This window comes from Prunus dulcis, chromosome 2 (assembly GCF_902201215.1).
Source record: "Prunus dulcis chromosome 2, ALMONDv2, whole genome shotgun sequence".
Lineage (NCBI taxonomy): Eukaryota > Viridiplantae > Streptophyta > Magnoliopsida > Rosales > Rosaceae > Prunus > Prunus dulcis.
Window position 1 is genome coordinate 513679 of NC_047651.1, and position 20586 is coordinate 534264.

The window sequence follows — 20586 nt, forward strand, 5'->3', positions numbered from 1 at the left end:
TTAAAATAATGTCATTAATATATTATACAAGTTAACTTTTGCTTTTCAACTTTACCCTTATTATTTTATGTTGATTTGAACATAAAACATATAGCTGCAAGACAAACATGTCAAATAGGTAAGTGCAAAACAAAGATGTAAAATGTTGTACGGTGTAGTTTAAGGTTGACATTAAGAAAGGATCCATGGATTAGTGGAAAATAATATTGGAACATCGAAAGCAAGAACCACGATTCACCTTTTATTTATTATTAATTCAACTACCAATCCCAGTTGAACAACGTGCTGAGTAATAAAATAATAAGCATAAGTTGATCTTCATACTATTCCTTAACATATAAGCATAAGTTGATCTTCATACTATTCCTTAACATATTTTAATCTCTATATATAAAACAAAAAATAGAAAATGATGAAAGATTCAAAATACCAAAAAATGTCATTAATTAATGTAAATATTAAGAATTGAAATTCATAATTAAATGAGAATAATATAATAAATTTACACATTTTATATTAAAAAAATTAAATTAAAAGAGAAATCAGATAATAGATTCTATTTTTATGAAATACAACTACCTATTATTTTTTTAATTCTAAAAATAAAATAAAAAATAAAAAATAAAATCAAGTGACACATGCGCAAAGAGCTAGTATTTAATAAACTTTCTTACCCCGACTACTAGGTTTCCGATTTTCCATACCAAAAGTGTAGATTAGTCCATATCCTATTAATCTCAATCTAAGGTCCCATATCCTTTAGTGTACCCACACACCAAAGGACTAGAGAATTGTCCATATCCTATCCCCAATACTATTACTATATTCATCATATTATAATAGAACCATACATCTTTTTCAGTTTCTTGGCGAATTTTGTCTTGTTTGTAGGTGGATGATGATTCAAGAAGACTTGGGATAAGATTTGGGCTTGAATATAAAGATTGCTAGTCTTCATATCATGATTACTAGCTTCTTTATTTTATTATTTTATTTTATTTTTTGGGAGAAGTGATCTTTATTTATCATATCATGAAGAAGTACATGAGCAACGGTTTATGGATGGTCCCAAAACCACAATGAGAAAAGCATGGTTTATGGATGGTCCCAAAACCATAATATATATATTGGAGACGTTTATATTGTGTGGAATGAGGATAACACTGTTTTGTTACTTTAACTAATTATATTATGTTATATGTAATATAACACTGTTTTGTTTTATGTTAAAATGCCGATCTAAAAAAATGTACAATTAAATGATTATTGTTCGGCATTATAATTCGCTTATTCTCAGATATGTAAATTTGTCACTTAACATATCGTGATGAAAGTAATAAGTTTGCCACTTAACATATCATGATTGATAAAGAATAACAAAACAACTTAATGAATTAATATAATTGTTACCTACATCATCTCAGATCTAAAATTTGAAATTTGAAATGATGTTATGTTTTTTTTTTTTTTTTTTTTTTGGTCAAGTGAAATGATGTTATGTAAACGCATAAAAAAGTTTCTGCGCTCTTTCTGACAAAAAGCATGGCACTGCGTAAAGGTCAGTTTCTTGTGGATGAGGTCTGACCGACACAAATGAATGATTGACACAAGGAGCCAAATGCATGTAATTGTAAAATGATATGGTCTCCGATTTGATGAGAATCCTGTAGGTTGTACGTCAACTCATATACAGTAGTTGATGTCTAGGTTATCTATCATCTCTCCCTCTCCTCACCAGCTCTCCCTCTCATCTCTCCCACGTTTCCCTTGCAACTTTTAACATAGGATTTCAAATACTAATTTTAAAAAAATCAACTTTTAACACAGAATCATTTGAGTAATTTATTTTTAAAAAATTAATTAAAATACATATTTGACTTGAACACGTTCTCTCTCCTCTTCATCTTCTACCTTGTATATCATTAGGGGTGGTTGCGGTTCGGTAACCGCGAATTTTTGCCAAAATCGCAAACTGACCGACTATTTGTGGTATGATGATTTTTGAAACCACAAACCGACCGCACATTTTGTTGTTTACCGCATTGCAGTAAACCGCAAAAAGCCGTCAGTTACCATGAGCTAGTGGTTTAAAACAGCAGGTTCTTTTTGTGTCATAAAAATCCAATCTTCCACATTTTAGACCTAGTCTTGATGCTTCTTTTGAAGCCTTTTGAGTTCAAGTATACTTTAACCCAAAAATATAAATTCACCTCAACTTCTCAAGCATATATAAATTCACAACCTCCTCAATTTCTCAAGCCTTTACAACCTAAAGAAAATTAAAGTTACAATTCCAAGCATTCCAATTAAAGTTAAACTTCTCAAGCATTCACAACCTCAACTTCTCAAGCATTCCAATTCCAAATCCTTTAAAGTTACAAACCAAAAGGAAAATGCAATACAAAATGAATTAAAGTTACAAACCGAAAGGAAAAATCCAATTCAAAGTTAATTAAAGTTATAAACTAAAAGGAAAATACAATGCACCAATGTTACAAACTCAAGTGTTGGTGGTGGTGAGTAGATTTGAAGGACCCCGTTGTATTGTTTGAGCACCAATGCTATTTACAAATAAAACAACATAAGTTTAGTACATTTTATTATAAAAAGAAGCATAAATAAACTAATTGTTTACAAGATAAGTGGTTTTGTTATACAACGACTACGATTAAACAATAAAATGCAATATTTTTTTTAAAAAAATATAGTCGCGGTTTGCAGTAACCGCAAGTTGTGAAAATCAAATACCGCAACCGCAACCGGAAATGCGGTTCAGTTCTTCATACCGCAAATGCAGTTCGATTTCCCGCGATTACGGTTAAATGTCGGTTGGTTTTTGCGATTTTCCAGTTTAAAATGCCACCCCTACATATCATCATACTCAACCCTTGCATCATCTTCGCCTTGCAAAACTCAGTCCCTACATTTGGTTCGATAATTTTTTTTTGCTCATTGAATGTTGGTACGTCAGGTAAGCCAGGTTCTGCTTCATAATTTTCTCCCCCTTTTTGACTTCTGATTTTGGAGCTATCATATGAGAAACACTAAAACAAATAATTTGCGACAACATATGATGTACCCGTTATGCAATTCATGTGAATCAAACTCATTTGGTTTCAATTTTTTTTTTCCATAAAAGAAAATAAAAAAGATGATTGTAACATAACTTGCATATTGCAAATTTCTATGAAAACTAGCCAGTGCCAATGTTGAGCAGATAATTCACGAGCTTCTGGCAATTCTTTGATCCTCTTGAGTCTTTCTTTCTCGCTCGTCTCAATTCACAATCACCATTGGAAGGACTTTATAATTTTTCCACTTTTTGGCTACTGGTTTTGGAGTCATCCTATTAGAACTTTCAATTTGTTTATACTACGGTAGATGAAAACAAAAAGGAAACAAAGATTGAAACCAAATGAATTGCTTAGTGGGTATGTGAGTTATTTGTTCAAAAACTTCTCATACAATGGCTCCAAAACCAGCAGCCAAAAAGGAGAAAAAAATTATGAAGGGGTTGAATATGATAATAGGTAGCACAGAAGATGAAGATGCAATATCGCGTTTGTGTCAAACGTATATTTTAATAGTTTTTAATTATTTTAATAAAAACAAATGGGCTAAAGAGAGTTAACAGAGTTAAAATGATGTTAAGTGGTGTGCCATGTGTCACAAAATTAAAGAGAAAACAAGAGGGCACATGAGATTTGATAACAAGAAAATTGGACTCCATAGAAAGGAGGAGTATCTAAGGATCACCGTACACGTGTCTCCATCTTAGAGAAAGGAAACTGAAGCAAATACAACAATGCAAAAGTAATTTGCTGTAGTAAGGGTTGCCCTAAAGGGCATGGTCTCATCAACTCCATCCGTCCCAATGACAAGGTTGTTCTCAGACTGGGGAATTAAAATTTGGGTAGCGAGCTTGAGAATCAATAGCATCCTCCCAAGTTGCATCTTCTGTTAGAAAGGGCATTCTCCAATAAGTATTTAAGTTAAAGATTGGTTATATATTTTTAATGTCGGCGTAGTTGGATTGCATCTAAGAGACTACCAACACTTCTAATGAATGCAATTTAACAACGAAGATTAGAAGCAAGGTCTAAAATAGCAATGGTATCGGAAATATCGATAGTCCAAAAACACGAAAATTTCGATAGAAATATCGGGATATTATCGATATCGATAAAAATTGAATACAAACCACGGAAATTGTAAGAAAAACGTGGAAATTTTTATTGAAACTTTGGAGGATGTTTATTTAGTCAATTATCTATTAGTTTATCACAAAAAATTGGAAGAAAATACATTACATGACGGGTTTAACTGATTTAAGTTGATTATATAGTGAGCTGACAAACACCGTGAGTGTAGAAAATATGTAGTAATTAATGAAAAAAAATTAAACACACTATAATCATTTATATATAATGATTTACTACAATATTTTACACTTTATACATTGCATGGTAAGATATATGAGTGACTTAGTACCACATAGAGTTTTCTTTTGCATTTTATCACAAAAACATAAGCAACATAGTGGTTAAGGCGTTGAAGGAATGAAATGGTAGGGGTTCAAATCCCCTTTGCATGTGTGCTTTGTATTTATTTTCTTCCTTTTTTCCATTACATCGATATTTTCAAAATTATAGCGATATTTTGACAAAATATTGCTAAAGTGTGAGCGAAATTATTGACATCGATATTTTCCGATATTATTGTTGATATTATCGATATTTATACGACATGTGTATGGATACGTTCATTCATGAATGGGGGCTATTACATAGGATTGAATAGCAAAGCAAAGCCCTTGTCATGGAGGTTTTATCCATTTCTCTGAATACGCATCAATAAGCTCATGGCTAGAAAGAGACAGCAAGAGCCACTTGCCTTAGACTTCAAGAAGAAGACAACACCACCAAGAGAAAGGGCATATCCACTTAACTTCCTCCTAACACATAACCCTAGGGAGAGGCAAAACCTTGACAAAAAGCAAGGGAGAAACAAAATCCAGTGTAGGATTAGGAGGGAAAACTCTCCACAACATAATGGGGCAGAGAGCAAAGAGAGAGAGATTTTATTTTTGAATAATGGAAAGACAAAACAAATATTGACACTATGGGGACAAGGGTCATTCTCCATTACGAAGTTCAAGTATGCAAATTGGTTACGGATTTGTGTTTTTCACCGTTCGATGATTTGCATGCTCTAGATTTAAAATAATATTTAATTATTGAGAGCTTTGTTTTAATATCCAGCCATATTAAACACTTTCACGATTTGTCATCCGAGCCAAAACAACATCTTCTCCTTCTCCAGTCCACTTAACTAGTGCTTCTCCACCACAACATCTTCTCTTCCCTGCTCCTCTAGATTTTTTTTGTTCCTTCAGGTTAGTATTGAAGTTGAAAAAAATTGAAGAAAAAGATGACAAAAAAAGAACCCTATCCTCCCCCCACCCACAACCCCATACCCATTCGCCCCTCCCCTTTGTCAGGCCAAAAAAGAAAAGAAAAAGAAACAAAGAGAGAATAGAAGAGGAAAGAAAGAGGAAGAAGAAAACTGGTCAAGCCCTCAACGGGATCTTGAGCCTCTGCATTTAAAGAGTACACATTTACCCACATTTCATAAAGTCTCAAGCATTCAAATTATTTAACAACTTAAAGCAAGCCAAGTCAGCTGAATATGTTTTTGCCTCTGGTAACGATAATGACTTTCGTTACTCCTTGTTTTCTCCTCAAAACCAACTTCATCGTCACTCTCAATCTCTTCCCTTTCTTTTTCTGATGAATAATCATAAATTCCCAACCCGATCCTGAGAAACACCAACCTATTTCAAATTACCAAGCCTACTTCTCAACCGACTTTGTAATTTACACAAACAGAAGACCACTTCCACAATACCAATTTTATAATAATCATGCTAATCTCAAATTGGAAGATATATTGTGGGATAGGGTGAGGGGATCTATCGTCATACAAAAGAAGAAGATAAGAGTGAAATTAAAAATAAATAAATAAATAAATATTTATAATGAAATGAAATTGGGGATATGGAGGAGGATGGAAATATTGGGTGGTGACCCTGGAAACTGATGATGACAAGCAATCATGAGGAGCATGAACAGAAATAGGAATTAGATGGTTCGAAAGGAGGAAATCTGGTAAGTGTTGGAACTTGGAAAATGGATGCGTAGTCCTTAATGGAGTTATAGTCATTGTGGGAACCAAATTAAACCTGAACCCTAGGTCAAATAATTAGGCCAATCAATTTGGGAATTATTTGACCTAATTAGGAGTTACCTAACCTAATTGGGAGTTACCTAACCTAATTGGGAATTACCTAATCAAATTGGGGGTTACTTGATCCTCGCCTCAATTAGGGATTCGTTTAAATCCCTAATCCCTAAATACACCAACCTCACCAACTACACCAACCACACCAACCTCTCCAAGGCCACTATAAATACTTGGTTATGCATAAGGATGAGGTACGTCAGAACTACAACTAAAACCTCTATAGAGATCTTCCCTCACAGACCCTAGCTATCTCCTCTCTCTCTCTCTCTCTCTCTCTCTCTCTCTCTCTTTTTTACATAAGACTCCGGCCGCCCGGTTTATATTATAAACATATCTCCGTACCCTATTAGCTAGTATTTTCTATACGATTCAATTGAACTAATTTAGGCATCGGAGGGCCTTTGGCCAACTCCCCCCAGGTATGGTCCTCTTATTTGTTCTATTTTGCAGGGAGAAAGAGGCGGCGAAGAAGAAAGGGGAATATTTCCGATCGAATATTCTCGTGGGGAAATTTCCTCCCACAAATTGGTGCTTTCATTGAGAGCACGAGTTATACTCAACGCGTGCTGAAGGAATCCGTTCCTCTTATTTTCCAATCAACTAAAGTCATTCCACCCACGATCCCGCGATCGACATGGTGGTGCCACCACCTCTCACCACCGTGCCACCTACCGGACTTCCAGCTGAGACCACCGCACCGGCCACCGCCGCCGAATATGGTGGAACCTCCCATCAAGGCGGGCTCGTTACCACCGCCGACTTAGGCCCAGTCTTGGAGCAACTTCAAGCATTCCCTCCATTGCTTCCATGCTCCACACACTTATCTTTTCCTGATCCACGAAGTCAAGCAGACCTTAGTCTGAGAGTTGGCCAGCTAGTTCAGAGAATGAACGACCAAAGCAGTCTGATGAGGCACCTCCTCAACCAAATAAGCTTGGTTCAAAACCTTGGCCTTGGACAACCGGGCGAGGAGAGAAGGATGGACGAACGCGACGGTAGGCAGTACGAAGGGTACCAAGCAGATCGAGCAGGAGTAAGCAGACAAGGCGAGGGACAACAACGTGATCGGCCTGCCGACTTGTCGCAAGCATCCGCAAGCCACACTTAGAGTAGATGAAGTCACCAGTCCAGGTTGAGCCTAAGGAATGACGTGCGCTAGAGGCTGGACCCAAGACTTGACATCCACACCCGCCTGGGCTCGCAGGGAAATGTACATCAAAGGCAAGGTCCCCAGGGAGGTCAGCCAAACAACCATCGCAACGAGGATCATGAAGAAAGATGCTCAGCTATCCGCTCGCAGAGGAGCATTCATGAAAGGCAAGGCCCCCAGAGAGGACAACTGGAGAACCCTCATAATGAGGATCATGAAGAAAGGCGCTCCGCTGCTTACCCACAAAGAGTCGACTCTTACCAACAAGCTACAGAGAATCCTTCACAAGCACAGTCCACCAACACACCACCTTGGCAGCGCAGGCGAGAAGGTCGACCCTCGGAGGACAAAGAGAAAGTCAGTTAATATCATGGAAGTCACCAACGTAGCCGACTAGCAATGTGTGCAGAAGGCGTCGAGAAGCTCGTGAATGACCGACTTTGAGACTTGAAGACCGGAGGAAACTTCTAAGATTCACTACGTAAGGAGATGGACCAGGTGAACTCTATGCCTTTCACACTCGATATCGAGCAGGCTGCTCACTCGAAGAGATTCTCAACGCCTTTATTCACGCATTTCAAAGGGAATTCCGATCCCGAGAGCCATCTAAAGCACTTCAAAAGTATCATGATTTTCTACAAGGCTAACGACGCGCTGATGTGCAAGGTGTTTGCAATAACCTTGTAAGAAGCAGCCCAAGACTGATTCCACACCTTGCCATCTGGGTCGATCAGCAGCTTCAAGGAGCTAGCTTACGTCATCACCAATGAATACACTTCTTACCGGACGATCAAGAAGAACCCTGACCACCTGTTCAACCTGCAAAAGAAGGACGATGAATCCCTCCGAGATTACATCAAGAGGTTCAAAGCAGAAAGGGCAAATATCATTGGATGTGACGATCGAATTGCGTCATCGGCCTTCAAGAAGGGCTTGCTAATTGAGTGTTAGCTATATCGCGAGCTGACCATCTCTCCCTGCCAAACACTAGTAGAAGTCTTCGCGACAGCAGAGCGCTGTGCACTTTGGGACGATGACCGGACCGCAGCAAAGAAAGTTGCCAAGCAAGCCAATCAACCGGTTGAGCCAACAAGCCAAAGAAACGACATGATAAAAGACAAGGATGGGGCCAAGCATGACTTACAGCCTCAAGGAGGTGCTCCAACAACTGAGAGCTACACAAAGTTCACTATTCCGATACAGCAGATCCTAGCCCAAGTAAAGAACATGCCTTGCTTGAAGAAACCATCGCCTTTGAAGGGAAACTCAGCCAAGAAGGATACCAGTAGATACTGCGAATTTCATAAAGGGCACGGTCATTACACAAACAACTGCTTCGCCTGGAAAAAGCACCTTGAAGAACTGGTCAGAGATGGCCATTGCACGGAACTCATCGCAAGGAGGGCTATCCAGCAAATTAAAGATCGTGACGCAGCTACCAACGAACCTCCACAAAAAAAGTCATACAGATCAGCACAATCTTAGCCGACTTTAAGAGCCCGAGCTGACCACCGAGGAGCAGATGAGAAAGATCATGCAAGCGACAAGCGCAGGTCTCCCAAGCTGTCACCTGCTACCCAGTCATGGAAGACGATCTCGACATCATCTTTTAAGGGAAGGAAGTTCCAAGACAACGAAATGCCCATCACCTCCGAAGATACTATCCACGAAGCTCCTCCCTATCAGCTCGGCTCCAAGCAGGCGGCCAGGCTCCCTCATCTCTATTGAAGACAAGTTGCTTTTGATGTTACCCCAACAACTCATCTCTTTTGTTCAATGAAGCAATGTAGTCACGTAGACATCAATACATGTTCAAGCTTTTCTTTCCAATGGAGTGTTCACAAATGCAATCGACACGTCTCTGGACGTAGGCCAAACGGGCCACACTCATTGACACGTCTCCGGACGTAGGCCAAACGACCCCTTCTCATCGACACGTCTCTTGATGTAGGCCAAACAGGCCGCTTTCATTGACACGTCTCCAAACGTAGGCCAAATGGGCTGCACTCATCGACATGTCTCCAGACGAAAGAGCCGCACTCATCGACAAGTCTCCGGACGTAGGCCAAACGGGTCTCACTCATCGACACGTCTCTGGATGTAGGCCAAACGGGCCATTCTCATCGACACGTCTCCGGAGGTAGGCCAAACGGGCCACACACATCGACACGTTTTCGGACGTAGGCCAAATGGGCTACTCTCATCGACATGTCTCCGGATGTAGGCCAAACGGGCCACTCTCATGGACGCGTCTCTGGACGTAGGCTAAACGGGCTACGCTCATCGACACGTCTCTGCACGTAGGCAAAACGGGCCGCACATATCGACACATCTCCGACCGTAGGCCAAACAGTCCAGACATGGGCCAAACGGGTAACTCTCATTGACACATCTCCGGACGTGGGCCAAACAGATCACAATCATCGACATGTCTCCGAACTTAGGCCAAATGGGCCACTCTCACCAACACGTTTTCAGACGTAGACCAAACGGGTCACACTGATCGACATGTCACCGGAGGTAGGCCGGACATGCCACAACCTAGATACGCTCAAGTAGTTCACAAGACACTATGACTATGCGAATTGAAGTTAGAAAAAGCAACTGAAATTTCCATAGCAAGGTGAGTTCCACAAAAAGATGGTCAAACATGACCAATTATTTTAAACAAGAAAGCAGACTACAAAAGCTAGAAAGAAATAAAGAAGTCTTCATCTATTCTAAGACGTCGATAGGAAACCCATGATATACAGCCTCTTCAGCATCTGCCTAATCAGCCACAGCAGCTCCACCTGCCTGCTCCGTGACATCTGCTGCCATATCATCGGCTACATCCTCCTTTGCTCCATCCTTTTCAGCTACCGCCTTCTCGGTCCCTTCCATATTCACATCATTAACCAGCTCACTTTGCACAAGAAACAAGTTCGAGCAGAGCACCTTAATGTCACCATCTTCAATTGCATAGAAAGAAGCAATCTCATTTGTTCAGTGCAAGTAGCCCAACTTGTACGCATCTATGGTAGCTTTAAACTTGAATTTCTCTGCAGACTTGTGGTGAGCGTGAAGTCCAGCCAGAAGCTTGTCGTAGATGAGGGAGATATCAGCCATCTTGCGCTCAAGACGAAAGAAGGCATCTTTTCGACGAGCCAAGTCAGCAGCAGAAAAGCTAACCTCAGAATCCTTTTCGGCAAGGGAGCTTTTTAGCTTCAATATCATCGCCCTCAAATCAGACGTCTTCTTTTCATAACAGGCCTGCTCGGCAAAAAGCTAGCTGGCCAGTTCAGCCTTCTTCTTCTTCTCTAGCTCGCTGAGCTGAGTAGAAGATGAGGCAACAACAGATGAATTCTGGATATTCTCAACAGCAAAAACCAATCCTTTTTGAAGCAGATGAAATGTCGCTTCCCTTTGTTTTTCCAAGGAAACACTCAAAAGGTGCCAAGATCGCCGGCCTGACGGATGTGATAGACTAATTCAGCACAAGAGAACGGGTTTGATAGAAAGTTCGTCTTGAGCAGGTCAAACACGCATACATCCCCTGCAGGGCTGGACTTGTTCACTTTGGGATCAACCGTCGACATTGAAGATCCCTTCTCCCTGGCAGATGACTCTTTCGTCTTCTTAGCCTCCGCCAACCTCACCTCCAAATGAGTCAATTATGCTAAATCAACTTTACACTTGACTGCTCGTGACTCAACAACTGGATTATGAGCAGACTTCCCGCTTCGATCTTTATCCTTTGACTGATGTAAATGACTCAAACTTCAAAAAGGAATATTTGCATCTCTTTGACGCTCGGCAGAACGAGATTAGACACGAGCTGTTCCAAGAAACAGATCATGGTTTTCAAGCTTGTCAGCATGAGGCTCGAGTAGAACACCCTGAACACCGCGCATACCACCAACCATCCTACTATCTACACCAACGAGATGTTTGACCCTGGCAGATGACGATGGAACCACTCTTACTTGAGTCTTCTCAGCAGAATGGATCCTTGGCTTCTTCCTCAACAGGGACACATCTTTCGCCAGCGAAGTCGCAGCTTCATTTTTTGAAGACTTGACATCAGCCTTCCCTTTTGAAGGAAAGTTCGGTAGAACACTCCTCTTGCCCAGCCAGTAGGTCATCCAAGTCTGAACCATTATGCTTCCATCTCTCAACATCCTGGGCAGGGGGCAGACCACCAACTTCCTCCCGATACCCGCTCAGCTGACGTGGCCTGCAATGTGCGAGGCCCAGCATGCTCTAGCCCTGACCTGCGATGATAGGCAGCAGTCGGTCCATTTGTGCGCACCTGCTCCACAACAGCTGCCCAGCCAGCAGCAGGTCATCCAAGTTTGAACCATTATGCTTCCATCTCTCAACATCCTGGGCAGGAGGCAGACCACCAACTTCCTCCCGATACCCGCTCAGCTGACGTGGCCTGCAATATGCGAGGCCCAGCATGCTCTAGCCCAGACCTTGCGATGATAGGCAGCAGTTGGTCCATTTGTGCGCACCTGCTCCACAACAGCTGCCGCTCACTGCCAACCGTCGCATGTCATGACAACAACTAGCCGGAGTTCCCCCAGCTGGCCTTAGCCGCAAAAAATAAGAAAAGACAAAGAAAAAGAAATATACACGCTCGACTTACCTTAGGATGCACGGCGACTCATCTCTTCGACAAGCAATACAAATTCTCCAAGATCTTTCTCAAGCTAGAAAGTAGAGAAGTTAGGTTTGCGATGTGAAGAAGAGTGAAGAGAAGCCATGCATTTACACAGGTTGGGCATCCTAGGTCAAGATGGAATCACAAGCCCGTTCATACTGGGAACCCAACTCCAAGAACAGTCAAAAGCTCACTTCATTTGGGAACCCAATCTACAAAAGGAGCCCGAGTCACAGAAGGAAGCCCAATTACAGCTGGACAACCCAATAGTTGATTCACATCTCCTACATGCCACCACGTGCCATGCAGAAGCTGGAGAGCATTTGTGGGAACCAAATTAAACCTGAACCCTAGGTGAAATAATTAGGCCAATCAATTTGGGAATTATTTGACCTAATTAGAAGTTACCTAACCTAATTGGGAGTTACCTAATCAAATTGGGGGTTACTTGATCCTCGCCTTAATTAGGGATTCAGTTAAATCCCTAATCCCTAAATACACCAACCTCACCAACCACACCAACCACACCAACCTCTCCAAAGCCACTATAAATACTTGGTTACGCATAAGGATGAGGTACGTCAGAACTACTACTAAAACCTCTGTAGAGATCTTCCCTCACAGACCCTAGCTATCTCATCTCTCTCTCTCTTTTACATAAGGCTTCGGCCGCTCGGTTTATATTATAAACATATCTCTGTACCCTATTAGCTATTATTTTCTATACGATTCAATTGAACTAATTTAGGCATCGGAGGGCCTTTGGCCAACTTCTTCCGGGTGTGGTCCCCTTATTTGTTCTATTTTGCAGGGAGAAAGAGGCGGCGAAGAAGAAAGGGGAATATTTCCAATCGAATATTCTCGTGGGGAAATTTGCTCCCACAGTCATGATGAGGATTATGGATATTGGGGTTCAAAGACGGAGGGACTGTTTTCGTCAAATTTCAAAGAACATCACAAATCTGTCCTCTAGATGATGTGACTTGCTTTAAGTCGTTAGATAATTTGAATGATTAAGATTTTATAAAATTCGAGTAAATGCGTATTCTCTAAATGCAGAGACTCAGGATCCGCCTTCCACGCCAAATGCAAAACACGTATACAAAATGCAAGGTTTTGTTCTAAACAAATCAGGATTCAGGAGTATTTTGAATCTTTAAAAATGCTCCAATTTCTAAGAAGGAAAATTCTTTTCAACTACCACTTCTCACAATAAACTCTGGGTTTAGTTTGATTGGGTCTTGTGCTTTTGCTATTTTCCTCTTGATTTTTCATATTAATCAAACATAGATCTTGGATAAGGATTTTGGTGAAGAAGACAATGGAGGGGAGAAGACTTGCAAGTGATGATTCAAGATTGAAGAAAGCAAGGCAGAGAAGTCATTTTTGTCGAGATTTATGAAGATGCCTGCCCAGTTTGTATTTATTCTTATGTGTTTATTAAATAAATTTGCACTCGTTCTTATTTTTGTTAGATATTTTGAATAGCATCTAATGCAAAATAGTAGATTTGTGGGCTCACCGAGTCATTATTTTTATTTTTTTTTTCTTGTCTGAAATCAGACTTGAGTTTGTTTTGAGAGCACAACAAATAAGCAAAGTTTGCTGGAAGGCTACGCCTGGTCATTCTTTTGATGATTTTCAAAACTAAATACCCAAAATCAGAAAGGAGTGTGCATGGAATACCTCCAATTCAATTTATAAGCCCACCCAATAACCAAAGAATAAATTAGTCGTGGAGCACTCTTTTCATATTTTTCTTTTGATTGAGCGTACCTAACTACTAGGATTCATATAATAAATAGTCTAGTCCCATTAACATTTTACAGTTTTTAGGACATGATCACCAAATTTAGATGGAGATGCTGTTAGGAACTCCCATTCCTGTGACCCCAGGTGCTGAGAATGGCTTCAAAAGCTCATATGGAACAACACCTGCTCCAACTCTGTTTTTCAGTTTCAAGTTGGTATTCCTCTCATCAATAATTCCTTCCAGCCTCTTCAAATTTCCATTGAACCGCTCGAATGCAGCATTTATCACAGGATTTTCAGCCCAGGATGACTCCAGTTTCTCACCAAGATACTCCTCATCCGGTGAATGATTAGATAACACATCCAAGACAGCCATCACTTTTGTTGCTTGAATCTGTGAGGGGAAGCACATCAGCAGTGCCATTTCGGGTTTCTTCAAAAAGTTCTCGAAAAACTCCTCAGACGGATCTTCAGTTGGCATATTGGTACGTGCGATTGTAGGCTTGTTTGGGAAGTATCCAGCATACATGTACTGTCCAAAGTTCACAGCTGCATGATGCCCAGCTGTTACCCAAATAATGGTTGTCAAAATGTGAATTAGATTTTCTGGGGTTTTCAAAACAGGCCACCATGGCTCATCTTTCTTGTCTGCATGTCCTTTTGTCCTAACTTCTGTCCACCAACCTTGAAGCTCCGTATCAGACTCAACAAGAGTTGGGTCTGGATAGTAGTGGTTTACATAGTCACCCACCCACTCCTTAATGGCATCCCAAAGAATGAGACCGTCATTTGCAAATGGGTAGTCTTCAATTGTTAGCTTCAAACCATGCTCAGCTGTAGGATCCTCAACTGCCATTCCCCTGAAATTAAAGCAAACAGTAATTAGCCGATGAACTTCCATGGCGTTTCAAATGAAGTTTTTGTCTTTTAAGATTGGTAGCAACTAGATTGCATTCTTCGTTATAAAAAAAGTTGCCTGCAACAACACATGGTTTGGATGAATCTTATATTAGTCGTATCATGTGAAATACCTTCTGATGAGATCAGCTGGCAAAGCTTCCATGTCAAAGCGCCAGAGCTGGTCATAAGCAGCAGAACTGAGCTCAATGGAGTACTTTTCAGGTGAGAAGCAGCCCTCGATGATTCCACCTGCATTGATGAGGCTTTCTCTAGCAAGAGCATTGATTTCCATTGTATACCGAAAATGAGGATGCAGAAGTCTATAGATAGGATGCATTGCACTTAATTGTCGATTAGCTGCAATTATGTATGGCTCTGTAGCACAATGAGTCCTCAGCCTGTGAAAATATAACAGTGCAAACATGTTACCAACCATGCAACACTGACATACTTGCTACTTTTCAAATCCCCATTAGAGTAGATTCTTGCTTGAACTGAAGGCATGAGCAAGAAGCACCACTTGGGCACAGATATGCTTACCAGTGGATGACAAGCTGATGATAGCCAGCATCATGAGCACAAACATGGGCTTTAGCGAGCCTCCACAGCCAGCAACCGGTGGCATCCCAGGTTGGGGTGAACACTTGCTTCCATTGTGGCTTGTCACCAACCGGTGGTCGAGTGAGTTCAATGGCAACAGGCCTCAGCGTCCCATCCTCGGTGAGGAAGAGTAGTGTCCGAGAACCATACAGTGTGGTTCCTTCAATCTCTCTTACTTTGTTCACATAAGGCATGTAAAGATCATGGTAATCCAAAATAAACATCTTCTTTCTTTGTAAAGCCTGCATTTCAAGTTCAAGCAATTAGCGTGCACAAGGACACACACAGTTTACACGATTTCAAGTTATATGCATCAATGGGGGAAAATTTTCGTCCAGTTTAAAGGTGGACAATAAAAAAAAAAAAAGAAAAAAAAAGGGAGAGTTGGTGTCTAATTTGTGCTACCTCATTGACAGTCATACAACCTCTGATCTCTTTCTCCACCAGTTCTGTTGTAATCAATGATTCAGGTGGGCCGTAAATCTCAGGGTCAAGTTTACTCTTCAATGGCCACTCCTGCAGGTATAAAAATACAGAATTTAGCACCACAAGAGAAAACAAGATATGCTATTAAACACCGTAATTACTTGACCAACAAGGAAGATGGACGGGAGGAAGGGAACGTAGAAGTTTGATTTTCTTACTGAAGAGAAAGAGTTGTACTTGTATGTATAAGAAAGCATACCGTGACAAGTTCTATACTGTATGGATTAAGACCAGCTAGAGTTTGCCGAGAAAATTCTTCATCTCTAAACCAAGCAAACTTATCACCTGTAGAAGACGATTACCTTAATCAAAAGGACAAAGACAATGTGGTATTTTTCTCTTACTTAAAAGAGGACACAGACATGTACACAGAGAGAGAGAGAGAGAGAGAGAGAGAGAGAGAGAGAGAGGAGGAAGGCATACGGTCAATTATTTCGGGGGTCTCGAAGAGCAAAAGATCGTCTCCCCCATCAGTAATGGTCTTGACGAGCCTTGGGATGATTGTCTGAAAAAACCCACTAGTTTTTGGCTTAGGCAATGTGACTCCTTCATTGAACAGTGAATCAATGGCTGTGAAGTATGGAAATCCTAATTCTGGATTAATAAGCGCTGTCTCAAGCGAAGGGAGCAACGCGTGCAGCACAGATTTCAGGGTCTTTCCTGCAAATGTGAGTTCTTTGATCTCTGAAAACGCTTCATCTCTTGGTACATACACACTGCTGCTTCTTGTTTCTGATAAGGGGTCTGCGGTGACATAACAATATGATACAGTTAATCGCATAGCTCTAATAGTTTCTCAACCATACAACTACACGTGCTTAAGCAACATACCAAATAAACAAATGGCTCATATAGTTGAAGTAGTAAATATATTCCATTTTCAAAAACATTAAGCGCATAGTTATTTGGGGAATTTGGTTACCTTTTTTGGTGCGTGGCCGTCCTGTTCTGCAGCGCCTGGGATATGGATGTTCTTTGCTGCCAAGGACAGGCCTAGCCAGTTCCTCTTTGCTATCAGGATCTCCAAGATCATTGTATGTGTCATAATCGTAAATCCTATCGGATGTTTTTCTTTCACCCTCTCCATTTCCTCGCAAATTTTCCAGCTCTAGTTCTCTTAGCCTCTTCAACCCACTTGGTGTCTCTGATGGTATGTAAGACTGCTCCGTTGTTCACATAAAATAAATGAACACACATAAGATTGAAGTATAAGTAAGATTAAGAAGGTGTAATTACTAGAAATTAAAGAAAAGTATTAAGGATGTAAACCTTGTTAGTGAAAAAGATTCTCTTCTGTGGATTGTCCAACTTGGCATGAACCCAAGAATTGCAAGGAACACTAACAGAGCCATTTGGGAAGCCCTGGAGGTCGATGGTCTTGATGAAGATCTCGTTGTGGTGCTCATTCTCTACCTCAATTGCTCCAACCGCTCCAAAACCTGCTGGGATTGTGAAATTACTCTCATATATCACCTCATCATCTTTGTGGCTGGCTTTGTTCGCATACCCCTTGATCCTGTCCTTCTCCAAACCCGTCCCTATGAGAAAATCCATTTTACAAATATATAATCAGTAAATTACATATGTAGGTCTTATCATAGTAAAAAAAAGAGTGTAAGATTAGGAGTATGAACATTTAAATGTACTACAAATAATTCTGTTTTGTCCATTATTTAATGACATCCAAACAAAACCTTTATAGTTTGACCGTAACCATGAAATTGTTCCAGCGTCACTTGATTTTGATATAAATTACTGTATTAGTCAAGCAACATAATTGCTGTTACTGAAAAACAATTTTTTTAAAAAAAGGAAAAATAGAGGCGGAGTAGTGTCATGTGGATTCAAGTAGTGTTGAGTTATCAAACGGGTCAAAAATCTCCAACCCGAGAACTCGTTTAAGTATATGTTCAATCCAAACATGACCCGTTTATTAAAAGAGTAACACGACATGACCCATTTAACCATTTTATTAAATGGGCCGGGTTGAATTATTATTTTGATTAATCTATTAACGCGTTTAACCCATTTAACACATATTTCTTGAAAAAAAATATATATTGTACTTTGTTTAAACCCTTTTAACCCATAATCTTATTTAATATATTAAATATTCATATCTATCAATAATGTAACTCATATATTGTATTAAAAAAAATGTAACTCATATATACTAAGAGACTTATGATAATCTTGAAAATATTATACAAACAGAAAAATTTAATGTTAAAAAGAATTTTTTTACTATAAAATTTAAACTAACAAAATTAAACATGTTAAATGTGACGGGTTGAGCAGCTTGATAAACGATGATGAGTTGACCCAAACTCCACCTATTTTTTTTTTATCATGCACAATTTTATTAAATGTGACGGATTGATCCGCACAATTTTACGTTGATTATAAGTGGTTTACTGGATGGTGTGGGGAATTACAAGTTACAACCCCTACTTTGAGGACATATTATTTGATACAAAAATGACACAATAGATATTTTAGGCAAACTGCTGATTGGCTGATTTGAATCTCAGCCAAATTTATTTTCTTTTTATTAAAAAAAAAAAGGCTATTTTTTGAATGGCTGACTTTTGGCTACTCAAAGACCCAAGGAACAATGAACACTTAATTATTATTATTATTTATTTATTTATAACAAACAAAGAAAAATGTAACTCTAAATGATTTTTGTATATGCAAAATGGAACAAAAATAAAATTTGTGCTCATGTATCTTTTGGCCGAAAAAACTTAATGTTTCCTTTTCTGAAAAGGAAAAAAAAAAAAAAAGTTAGAACCAGGCTTTTGCTTGGTATATCTCTAGTTTGTTGGTGAATAAAAAAGGAGGTAAAAAAATGAAAATAGAAAACACTTAGAAGTTATAAAAAAAAGAAAAAGAAAAAAAGATATCTAAGGATGATTTGAAAACCTACTTTTCACTTTTTTGAAAATTGAAAACGAAAATTATTATAAAAAAATGTTTTCGGTTTTTAGAAAAATTTAAAATGAAATGGTTATCTCATAAAACGAGGATTTATATGTTTTCTTTTCTGAAAAGAAAAATAAAACTAATTCTAGTTTTATGCCTGTAAATATTTGGACGTTGTTGAAGGATGTTGCGAGTTCAAAAATCTCATTAATAATAATAAATATAAAATAAATTTGATTTTTTTAATTTTTTAGTGAATGAAGGGAATAAATTTGTGTGCAATTAGTAGTGCTTACTGGGGTCAAGCTCGGCGCTAACAAGCTCCAAAAGAAGGCTTTTGCCGAGCAAATCGGTAAAGCCATCGAGGGGCCTAGTCACTATGCTGGAGAGGAGCTCTCCTGCTGTTTCCTGCACTGTAACCACAGCCTTCACACTAACTGACTTGTTCTCTATTGAGGTTGTAGGTACGGTGGCGGTGACAGCTGATGCAGACGATCCGAGCTGATCACCAGAACTGGCACGGATCACCACGCAGGAGGAGGAGTTTTTCTTATTATTATGATTTTGACGGACAGGATGGCGTGGAAGGGTGTTGATGAGGGAAGGGCTTCCATGCCTGATCAGATAATTGGTATGAATGTTGGATTTTGGTAAGAGAGAGAAGGATGGAGCATGGTTGAGTTTTTGCAGCTGAGAGTTCATCATGTTTCTCTGCTAGTTTGCCTTTTCTTTTGCTAGAATGTTCATGCATTTATAGAGAGCGCGAGAGAGAGAGAGAGAGAGAGAGAGAGAGAGAGAGAGAGAGAGTAATGTGTTGTGAAACATGGTACATATTTTTGGATCTAGCTAGGTGTACCGCTTGAATAATACAAGAAATTAACACGATAAATATAGAAAAGAAAACGATTGGTCTTATTCATGGATTAAAAGAATACTACTAGTAGCGGTAAATAATTGGTCCCCTCTGTTTCAAGATTTTTTTTTCAAATTCACATAGCATCCCTTAATGCCTTAGCAGAAGGAAGAGGCAGAAGGGCTTTTTCAAATAGTCTCACTCAAAATAAACAGAAAAAGGGTTGAGAGTGTTCTGTTGTCTGCATTTTGTAAAATCTGGAGCATCTAAATAATCTAAGGGAGATTGGCCACATTGGATACCAACCTGAGCCAATTCAACTAACAACCTATTAATAAACAGAGATAAAATTAGGTATAGTAGAAATAATCGCTCTTACCTTTAAGCTGTTTCTAATTCCATATTTACGTATTTTTTGGAAAAGGTTTCTAATTCAATCATTGAATTTAAAATGAAGAAGACTATCAACTGTATGAGTTATTATCAAATAGAACAATAACCTTCGGCTGCACTTTGCACCAACGGGCTGGCCCTTTTTTTTTAGTATTATTATATATTTAATGTTTTTTTTTTCTTCTGTTGATTTGAACATAAAACATATAGCTGCAAGACAAACATGTCAAATAGGTAAGTGCAAAACAAAGATGTAAAATATTAACCTTGGGTTTGCTGCATGTGTTTCACTCGTACATACACTGCCAGATACTTTTCATCTTTCTAGCTATGTGTTCATCTTTAACAATGTTAGAAATTAACACGGGAAGGAAAAAGGAGGTTTACTTTGACTTGCCCCAATAGCACACGTGTTTGTTCTTTTGTAACGGGGGACCATTGTAGTGTGGGGATCATTGTAGAGTGGGGACCATTGTTGTTGCAATCTGATTAGGATTCATTGTTGTTTTGTCCCTTGTTATTGTACAGTAGGGACGATTTATGGTATCGCGCTATGAAATTGTGGCGAAATTCTACTTT

General features: G+C 39.4%; 1 protein-coding gene across 1 annotated transcript; it reads right to left on the minus strand.

Annotated features, from left to right (window-relative positions):
- Positions 1–13759: 13759 nt before the first annotated feature.
- Positions 13760–19466, minus strand: LOC117617277 (linoleate 13S-lipoxygenase 2-1, chloroplastic-like). Its single transcript, XM_034346594.1, has 9 exons — positions 19058–19466; positions 17106–17374; positions 16759–16996; positions 16260–16580; positions 16036–16121; positions 15756–15866; positions 15291–15592; positions 14882–15148; positions 13760–14710 (listed from the first exon to the last, which is right to left on the minus strand). Exons 1-9 carry the CDS (start codon positions 19464–19466, stop codon positions 13951–13953), a joined length of 2763 nt encoding a protein of 920 aa, XP_034202485.1. The 3' UTR covers positions 13760–13950.
- Positions 19467–20586: the final 1120 nt, after the last annotated feature.

What these genes read in the sequence shown, in the direction of transcription:
- LOC117617277 (XM_034346594.1), bottom strand. Translation starts at nt 19,466, where the DNA reads ATGATGAACTCTCAGCTGCAAAAACTCAACCATGCTCCATCCTTCTCT. An exon ending in TAGCGCCGAGCTTGACCCCA is followed by an intron (nt 17,375 to 19,057) that starts GTAAGCACTACT and finishes ATTTTCTCATAG; the next exon opens with GGACGGGTTTGGAGAAGGAC. An exon ending in GACCCCCGAAATAATTGACC is followed by an intron (nt 16,122 to 16,259) that starts GTATGCCTTCCT and finishes CGTCTTCTACAG; the next exon opens with GTGATAAGTTTGCTTGGTTT.